Source organism: Pipistrellus hanaki (genome assembly GCF_964339955.1).
Source record: "Pipistrellus hanaki genome assembly, chromosome: 1".
NCBI lineage: Eukaryota > Metazoa > Chordata > Mammalia > Chiroptera > Vespertilionidae > Pipistrellus > Pipistrellus hanaki.
In genome coordinates this window covers 89,475,765-89,485,228 of record NC_140503.1, presented here as the reverse complement: position 1 = coordinate 89,485,228, position 9,464 = coordinate 89,475,765, and the positions used below count along the sequence as shown (strand labels likewise).

Genomic DNA, 9,464 nt, shown 5'->3' with positions numbered 1-9,464 from the left:
GTGGTATAAATATGCTTAAGATTTCTCTTAGATAAAAAAGTTAAAAAACAGAATGATCCAAACAAAAAATGTGGGTAAGACACTTAAATAAATGATGGGCAGTCCATTTAGAAATTCTACATGCTGTAGGAGAATTACACATATGCACGTAAGAACAAACAAGATTTTGGTCTCGTTTTTGAAACAAAAGAAGGGAAGACCAAGCCAAATCCTATAGTTAGACCCTACTCTGAGCAACAGATCTTCATTTATATAGTTAACATGTAGTGTCTTACACTTCCCACTTAGTTTTTAATTTATGACAAGACACTGTTTTCAATTTCAGACAAAAATATAGATATATATTTTTAAATCTTTTTTACAATAAATCAAGATGTAGGAGCTTACATAGAACACATTTTAGTTTATTTAGGTACTCATTCCAGCTCCCTCAGATGCAAATCACCTTGGTAACAGTGTGTACATAGTCTTCTCTTTGCTTTTTATAATTTCAAAGCAAAAAAATTCATTTGACTGTATGTAAGTCTGTGCAAATAATCCTTCAGAAGAAACACCCAAGATTCTGTTTGCAGAGGTCATTTTGTCTCTCAAAGTTGATTACGTTTGTTTTTCTTCAGATAAAGTGCTCCTGTCCAGCGGAACTCAAAGGCCTTCAAGCGTCCAAGAAGCTCAGTTCAGATAAGACACGGTCATACGAATTCCAGCTTCCCGTGCCCACTATACATGCCCCAGTGAACGAGGGAGAGGATCTTGTCGTTGCTGAGGTCTGCTTGTCTCATTTTGTCACAGGTCAGACAGCAGTTCTCATGCCCACTCACCGGCACCATGCATTCCAAGTCCAACTTTGCAACCTGCCCCTTTTTAGAATGGTGTCCGTGAAAGCTGTAGTGCAAACGGGAGAGCATCTGTTGCCGCTGATCCCGCAGTCTCTTGTTTTCACTTCGCAGCATCCTCAAGGCCAACATAATAAGCAACACTAAAATCAGCCCTCCAGCAATAGGAACAGCAATCACTGCTGCCCGGAACCACAACTCCTTGGAAGAAGTCAGCTCCTGCACTTTGGTGATGAGGTTTCTGCTACCGTCGTGCTGATACCGGTTTCCTTGTCCTAAAGGAGCACAAGCAAAACTATGTTAACTCTTCCTGTACACATATATTCAAACTCACCTATCCATTTTAAACCAGGCACCCCAATACATAGCCTACAATTAAGTCAACCCTATTTAGGAAATAAATGTTGCAAAAACAATGCAAAAGATTACAAAGACATCTGTTTACAGACTCTCATTACAGAGTATTAGTGGTCTTTTAATGTCTTCCAACTTGAAAAAACAGGCAAAACCTATTATGTAGACAGACATCTAATGCTCAAGCACACATAAAAGCTACTCAGTAGAGATGCATCTGTGCATTCAGCCATTCTTCTCCCTCTGCTGTCTCTAATTAGATTAACAACAAAATCAATAGCAGACATACAAAGTCTTGGCTGTCACAAAACTGTATAGATCAGGCAAGCATTCTGGTTAGAAAGAGCTACTACCTACCTGAGGCCTCTCCTCTGGGAGAAGAGAGAACGTCATGCAGCCCTCTGTAATTGCACATATCTTCATGACAGCATTCCAATGTGGGTATGGCGGTGCCAGAGTGGTTTTGTGCCTGTTTGGTTTGGCAGATATCTGCTGTGCTTGCGAGAGAGTCCAGGCAACCATGGGTGAGCGGGGAATTTGTGTTCTGAGGATCAAGAAGCTTAGAGAAGCAGGCACTCAGCTCCGACTTACACATATAGCCAGTCGCCACACAGTGGGCAGCATCACAGTAGCATCTGATTTCCCCTGGAAACAATGAGAAACTGCATCAGAGACCAGATAATGCGTCTGCTTACGTGAATGCTAAATCCCAAGCTCAAAGGCACTTTTAGAATATTCAGCTGAGTGCTTACAACAACAGCAGACCAGGAAGACTGGGAAAGCCCTTTGTGTAAGCCTGTGCTTTCATTTCAACCCAGTTAAGTACAATTTTAGAAATGCATTCACCCCAGTAGCAGAGAATCAAAGTTCAATTTGGGTTTCTGTTAAGTTAGTAATTAAAAATAATACTTTTGTTTGTGAGGGAAAATAATAATCACAATAACTTCTCCTACAATAAGGTAAAATTACATCATTTACTCAATTAATCATGACCATACAAAATGAAAATGCTAGGCTTTTTTATTTTGTCAGTATAAATATTTGATCGGAACTACTGAATTGTTTACTACCTCGAGGGGCTGTGCCAAGATTTAAGAGCTTTAGCTAACACTTTATAAAGTTATTAACTAGAAACACAACAATCTAGAAACTGCTCCAGTCAGGAGGTTTTAAAACTATGAAACTGGGCAGCTATTTGCAACCTCTCTAGAAAAGGCAAACTTTGCCTATAAAGATCTTTTCATGCAGAGGAGCTTTTAGTATATTGTAAAACAGGAACTAGGCAGTTTACAATTAGTGGTTTGCTTGCCAAAGTCAATTTCTTTCAGCCCAAATGGAAAGTCATAAATCTGGGGGTGGAGGGGAGAATGTAAAAACTGCAAGGCTAACCTCTCCTCCCCCTGAACTCCCCCGTTTTACATGTAATTCAACATGGGATCTAAAAGGGGAAACACTGAATCTGAAAATCCTCTGCTGGTTCAATGAAAAATCCTTAAGGAAACCTCAAATTTTTCTACAGGAAGTGATTAAAGTTTCCTTTATAAAACTTACTTTGTGAGTTACTGTTAACCTTTTGCTGCAATGTGAGATCTGAGGCTTTTAACATCAATTTCTAGTTGAATTAATCTGGGTCTCAGAGTTATCACTAGTATGATTTCCCACCCGGTGGACGCCAGTCATTGTCACATGCCACAGCTAAAGCTACTGTGAATTAAACTAACGCACACACCTCTCTCCAGTTTCCCAATCTGAAGTTCTGTCTAGTTACTGAAACCAAACCCCTCTCCCTACCCTTTACTCCTCTCTGCGAATGCCTGAGTAAGGTGTCTCATTTAATTATCTGTCCAAATTCCAAGCCACCGTATGGCAAGCTCAGTTTTCACCAGAGGCTGCTAATGCTTCAGTTCTAAAAAGACTTGCCAACTCTATGTAGATCTCCGGCAAGCTAAGTTTAACGGTACAAAGCCGGAGGTCTTGCTGCTATTCTAAATTTCTGTGTCTACACTCCCTGTCCTGGGTCTGGGGCCCAAGACCCTTCTCCAGGAAGACCTTCAGGATAGGAACTTGATTTGTAGAGGTTTTCTCCTCTTTGCAGCTTGATTTTTTTTTTTTTTTTTTTTTTTTGCATAAAGCTCACTGGTATTATGTGATTGATGATAACTACATGTCCCTAGTCTGACAAATCCCATACAGAGATTTAAGGTTGAAATAAGACAGATTAAAAGTCTGTTTTGATCCTATTCACCCCAGACCTCAAGCAGGAAGAAAAAAAAAAAAACTGAATGCAAATGAAATGCTGCTTAAACGTTTATGAGAGCCTATTTAACATATTACATTTTCAATGACCTAAAACAGTCTAATAAAATTTTGACAGGTAACTAGAAAAGTTCTAACGACTTTTTAAAAAAAAAAAAAAAAAATTGGAGCCACATTTGAGCAAGTTGAATTAACTTTTGTATTACTGTATTGAAACTATATTTCTGTTTCATAAAGTTTCTTCCTGTGGCATACAAAAGGCCAGAAAGGCGACTGGTCTTTTGAAACAGTGAACAATGCTCTTTCTGAAGTGTGTGTGCCCCCCCCCCACCCCCACTTTTTACTGTACGTAGTGATTAAACAAAAATGTCTACTTTAGTCAAGATGGCTACAGGAGAGACTGCAGGCTTCTTTTAAAGCTTTTGAAGTCAGCAGCAGTCAGAAATCTCTGATCCCCTAATTATATCATTATCAGGCACATAGTTTCGGTATCTGCGACTTCACGTCAGCCTCAGTCCCTCCCCGCGCTGCCCGCCTTTGATGGGACCGGGAGGCTCCCCTCTCGGGCGGAGAGGGCTGTTATTTAGGGTTAATTACACCCTTCCTTCCAAAATAAATAAATACTGTAGCACATCATCCTTGCTGGGCTGGCTTATCCTTTAACCTCATGCCTGATACATGGCAATTAGAGAAAAGTGGAGGGTGCAAAGCTAAACAACACTTCCTATTTTTTAAAAAAAATGTATGTGTAGTTCACGGCAGGGTAGGTAGGGTAACCTTGAGAACTAGATGGAGTTTGGGTTATTTCAAACTAAAAGGTGAAAGTCTGCAGGGGAGAAAAAATAAACTAAGCGCTGTTTTGTTATTGCTTTTCAGTAGCTTTTGTGCAATGCGAAGGGAGTGGGAACTGGGACCACTGACAGAGCCTTCTCCTCCCAGCCACTAAGAAGAGCACAGCATACCCGCCTGCACAGTGCACACACACACACACACACACACACACAGAGAACACACACCGGACACTCGCTCCAGGAGGGAGGCTCGCACTCGCTGGTTCACAGAGACGCTCACTGGGGGACGGAAGGAACGCTCCTGAGCAGAGGCACATTCAAATACAAAGGCGGACTCAGAGAGAGAGGTACACATGCAAATACAGACACACAACACACACATTCAAATACGAAGATATATTCAAACACAAAAACAGATTCAAACACACTCACTGAGACACACGCGCCGGGCGCGGCGCAGGGGGGAGCGGGCTCCGCGGTCCCTCCGGGCTCCCCCGCCCCGGGCAGGCGGGCAGGCGGCGCCCGAGCCCCCCCACCCCCGGCCCGCTCCCGGCCGCAAACATTCTTAGGTTCAGACACACTGACTGACACCAACACCGTGACAACCGCTCGCCCCGGGGTCAGACCGCCCCTCCACGAGCCGGGCCCGGGACACCGACCCGATTCGGCTGCGAAGCCACCGCCGCGGCTTCTAAGCAGCAGCGACTTGTCGTGACCTGCGGCCCCGGCGCGGGGGGGAAGCCTCGCCCGCCGCCCACAAAGCCCGGCGGCCGGCTCCCATCCCCGGCTCCCATCCCCGGCTCCCATCCCGGGCTCCCATCCCCGGCTCCCATCCCGGGCTCCCATCCCGGGCTCCCATCCCGGGCTCGCAGGGCGGCCGCCCGCCCGGGACCCCGCGCCCTGCCCGCCGCGGACACCCACCTTTGGTGAGCAGCACGGCCATGGCGCAGAGTTCCAGCTGCAGCCAGATGAAGATGTAGCTGGAATGGCGATCCATTGACGCGCCCACGGCCGCGGAGCCACGCCGGTGCCGGAGCCGCGGGCAGCGGCAGCCTACGCCTCCCGGCGCGCGCGGCGCATGAGGGCAGCCCGGGGCGGGCGCCGTCAGCGGGGCGAGGGGGCCGGCGGCGCCCGGAGCATGGGAAGCGGCCGGACGGTGTGCCGAGGACCCGAGACGGCCGGCGACGCCACGGACACCGGTTCCTTCCTCCGCTGGGGCCGCGCTCGGGGTTGAGCTCTGGGATCCTCTCCCTCCCGGCGGCCGCGGGGCAGGGGCAGCGCGCAGACACCGCCGGCGGCTGGCTCCCGCTGCGCCCGCCTCCTCAGCCGCCGCCGCCGTAAATACCGCTCCGCCCGGGAGCCGGCCCGGCGCCGCCCCGCCCCCGGCCCGCGCCAGCGCTGTCCGATTGGCTGACGGGCTCAGGTCAATCATCCCGCGCCCAGGGGGCGGGCCCAGACACGGGCGGGGCAGACCTGCCTCCGGCTCCTCGCAGCGCCGGCGTCTGGCCCGGCCGCTCCCCGCCCCCGCGCCGTGTGTCCCGCGCTCCCTCTAGCGGAGGCCCGCCGGTCCCTGCCCTTCGCGAGGCGCGCGGGGCCGCTGTGTCCATCTCCGGACCCTCACAGCTCAGCCTGGAGCCAGCGCCCCCAGCCCGGGCCTTCTTTTCTGTTCCCCCCGAAACCCGCGATTGGCCCGCGTGGCCGCCTCCCAAAGCCCTCCCCCGCCTCTGCGCTCTGGGAGCCCCAGGGACCGCGGCGGTCCCCGGCGTGCGCTCCTGCCGGGAGCCGCGGGCTGGCGTGTGGCGGTGGAGCGGGGAGCAGTAAGGGGCCTGGAAGGAGGCTCGGGTTTGCTTTCAGCTCCCTCCCTCCCCACACACACCCTTTCCCCCCAGTGCATCCTCTAAGAGCCGCCTGCCCTGTGATCAATAAAGCCCAGACAGACAGACTGTTGATCAGTAGGAGACGCTGAGTTCTCCTGGGTAGACAGGGGACGAGTAGAGACACTTAACGAAAATTAGCAAATCCAAAAAGCACCCGGCGCCAGCGAGACGACACAGGCCCGGGCTGACGCGCAATTAACCACCCCCCTAACAAACGCAGGCAAACACTCGCCGACCTTGATCAATATCAGCCCCTCGGCGGTCTCCTTTCTGAATTGCTAATTCATTTATTAGGTCTTTCGGGGCTGCCTGCCCCCAGTGTACCCAAAAGCGGTCCTAAATGGTTTTGCTGTTGTTTTTTAATTTTTTTGGAGGGAAGACTCGGCTTAAAAGTGTTATCTGAGGAAACGATTTTACCCCTTGTTCTCAAAACCTGAGATTAACAAAAGTCAACCATTTGCAAAATTTCCTTTTAGGATTAACCAAGGTTGCCCTATCTGATAAAATGTCAAAGGGGGAGGAGATGGGCAGAAGAGAGCATTCAATGCTAAATTGGGAGATGCAGAGTCACCTCTTTAGGACTAGAGTGCAAAATTGGGCTTTAAAACTAAGAAATATATGTATGTCTCAAGGCGAACCTTGTAAATTAAACTTGTTGAAAGTCCACGGAACTGCAGCTTGTAGTTAATGAAGTTGTCTTTGAAAAGTAATGTTTATATGCAGATAAAATAAGATAATTTCATAAACAGATGCTCTGACCATTCCTCCAAAAGGATGGGACATTAAGTCCAGTTGAAGTTTTAATAGGAAATCAAACCAGATAGGACACCAGGTAAACTGCAGGCATATCTCACGTGGTGGACAGACTGTCATTTCTTGAAGAGGAGTTAGATAAGAGCTCCCTGATACCTAATTCTTTATTGAAGTTAACACTTCTAAGGGGTTCATACAGACAATACTTTCCATGCAATGACACATTTTTAACTTCAGATAGTCAAATCGTTAACTAAAAGGAAACTGAGAGTACCTATGTGTTCATTCAGCTATTTTGGAGCGCCCACTATAGGCCAGGCTCACTGTGTCTGGGGTTATAAAGATGCCAAAACCTAAATAGGAGCTTGGGGCAATGGAGCTTGAGGATGGTAGGGATGTACCTGCACAATGTTTTGAGCATAAAGAAAGAAAATAACTAGCTCAGGAAGATAAAGATATTAAGAAGGTCTGCTGGAAGCAGTAACATTGGACATGCCTCCTAAAGAATAAAGAGATTTGGAAGAAGACTTTTACAAAACAGAGGACCACCAGAATTTAGGCATGAAATGCACTGATTTCGTTAGGAGATATGGGTACTGAGAATGAATAAGCAATTCTTTGTTACTGGAGCATAACATGTGAAGCAAGGAGTGGGCAAAGATGCCCCAGAAAATAACTATAATTGCCTGTGATGCAGGAAAAAATGCTTATTTAATGGAAAGGGACTAGGAACATGTGTTGATGAAAGCTGTAAAACATTTGATGAAAGTAGTAAACATTTCTGAGTATCTTCCCAACCCCTTTCCCTAGAGCAGAATTAAGGGACTGCCCTCTGGCTATACCTATCACATGGCCCCAGTTGGGCCAATTAGGTTCTCTCTTCCTCATCTTTGGACAGAGATGCTGGGCAATCTCTAGAGATCACTTCACAGGACACATAGAAATTCAGTGTTCACTGATCTTCAAAGAAAGAAAAAGATGACAAAGATGTGCAGAATGGGAAATATTCAAGTCCAAATGATTTCCAGCCACATGTCTTCACATCCTGTCCTTAGGTTCCATGGTAATTCAGGCACCTTAAAATTCGACTTTGCACTTGAAGTTCTTTAACTTTCAACCCAGAGGGATCGGAATATAATGAGCCTTGTATTTTATTTAATTATTATTGACTTTTATACGTTTTTTGTTCCAAACACAATTCAAAATAAAAACATGTGATTCATTCTTCAGACCATGATTTCAACTCTTTTACTTTTATTACTAAAGGCCCAGTGCATGAAAATTCATGCACTCGGAGGGGTCTCTCAGCCTAGCCTGCACCTCTGACAACCTAGGACCCTTTGGGTAGGGTCCGTTCCCACAGCCCCCTCCCACCGCCGGGCCACGTGCTCCCTCCGCGGGAGGCCAGGACCTCCTCGCCTGGTGTTTGGTCATCTGTCTGGATGTTTAGGTCGTGACGGACCCTGGCTCTTTATATTTTAGGATTAGTTTAATGGGCAGAGTTTTTAAATGGTTAGAAATTAGTTATAAGAGAAAAAAGTCTGCCCTTTTTTCTAATGTTTTGGAGCAGACATTGACTTTTCAACTAAATGTAGAAGACTGTTTGAATCAATGTGGAAAATCAAAATTGGTTTAGGGAGAATATGTCAATTAAAAGGACATAAGAATAGTTGAGAGAATAGGCAACAATTTAAATTAAATTTAAGAGTGAGTAAAATTGCTTCTCTGCAGAGTTTTACTTGTGTTTTATACATAATCCAGTTATTACTTTCCTATACGTAGGTTGGTAAGTAGAGGGAAAATAGTAAAATCTAGTTAGTGTCTTTTGGAAATTTAAATCAAGTAATCAGTGACCACAATTTTCTTTACTATTATAAAGGGAATTCTGAAAATACAAACTGGGAAACAGCTGACTATACCTTAGAACAGAAAGCTGATTCTAGATTTAACAAATGGAAATAATTAAACATTATAATAGCTTTATTTTATTAACTCTAAAGTGTTCTAAATATGATTTATCCATGGATATAGTATCATCTACATAATCACAACATGCCACTATGAGAATTTTCATGGTTGTCTTACACAAAATAGCTTCTCAAATATCATTTTTCTTATAGAAGAAAAAATAAAAAACAACCACAAGAGTTTTTATGTCCCAACCCATTTTGTTAACAAAGCTGTAGCTATTAACCTCTGCTTACCAAATAATGCCATTGTTTCCCGCAGTTATATGTAATCCCCATTTTCAGCAATACCTCTCTCTTCACAGTGCAGATGAAAAATAACGCAGTGTATTTTGTTCAGAGAGAAGCAGCTGTGTTCAAGTTCCAGGCTGTCATACAAACAACTGTTGCAGTCTAGCAATAGAATCTAGCACTTCTGCCTGTCATACAACTCTTCCACCAACTAACAGTCCTTAAGGTTTAGGTAACACTTTGAATTCCCAATAGCAGCATTTTTACAAAGTCATTTGTACTCAGTAGAAGTTAGAAGTTTGGATCTAAACTTTAATTGGGATGAGGTCAGAGGTGAGAGGTTAGCACAGCCAAAGGAATGGTTGTCTAGTGAAGCTGGACTGTACTGGACTTTAATATGGA

The 9,464-nt window shown here is 45.7% G+C and overlaps 1 protein-coding gene across 1 annotated transcript; it reads right to left on the bottom strand.

Moving 5' to 3' along the window:
• Nucleotides 1-319: 319 nt before the first annotated feature.
• On the bottom strand, nt 320-5,593 carry BAMBI (BMP and activin membrane bound inhibitor). Its single transcript, XM_084897483.1, has 3 exons — nt 5,156-5,593; nt 1,545-1,832; nt 320-1,108 (listed from the first exon to the last, which is right to left on the bottom strand). The coding sequence occupies exons 1-3, from the start codon at nt 5,229-5,231 to the stop codon at nt 690-692; spliced, it is 783 nt and encodes a 260-aa protein (XP_084753609.1). The 5' UTR covers nt 5,232-5,593; the 3' UTR covers nt 320-689.
• Nucleotides 5,594-9,464: the final 3,871 nt, after the last annotated feature.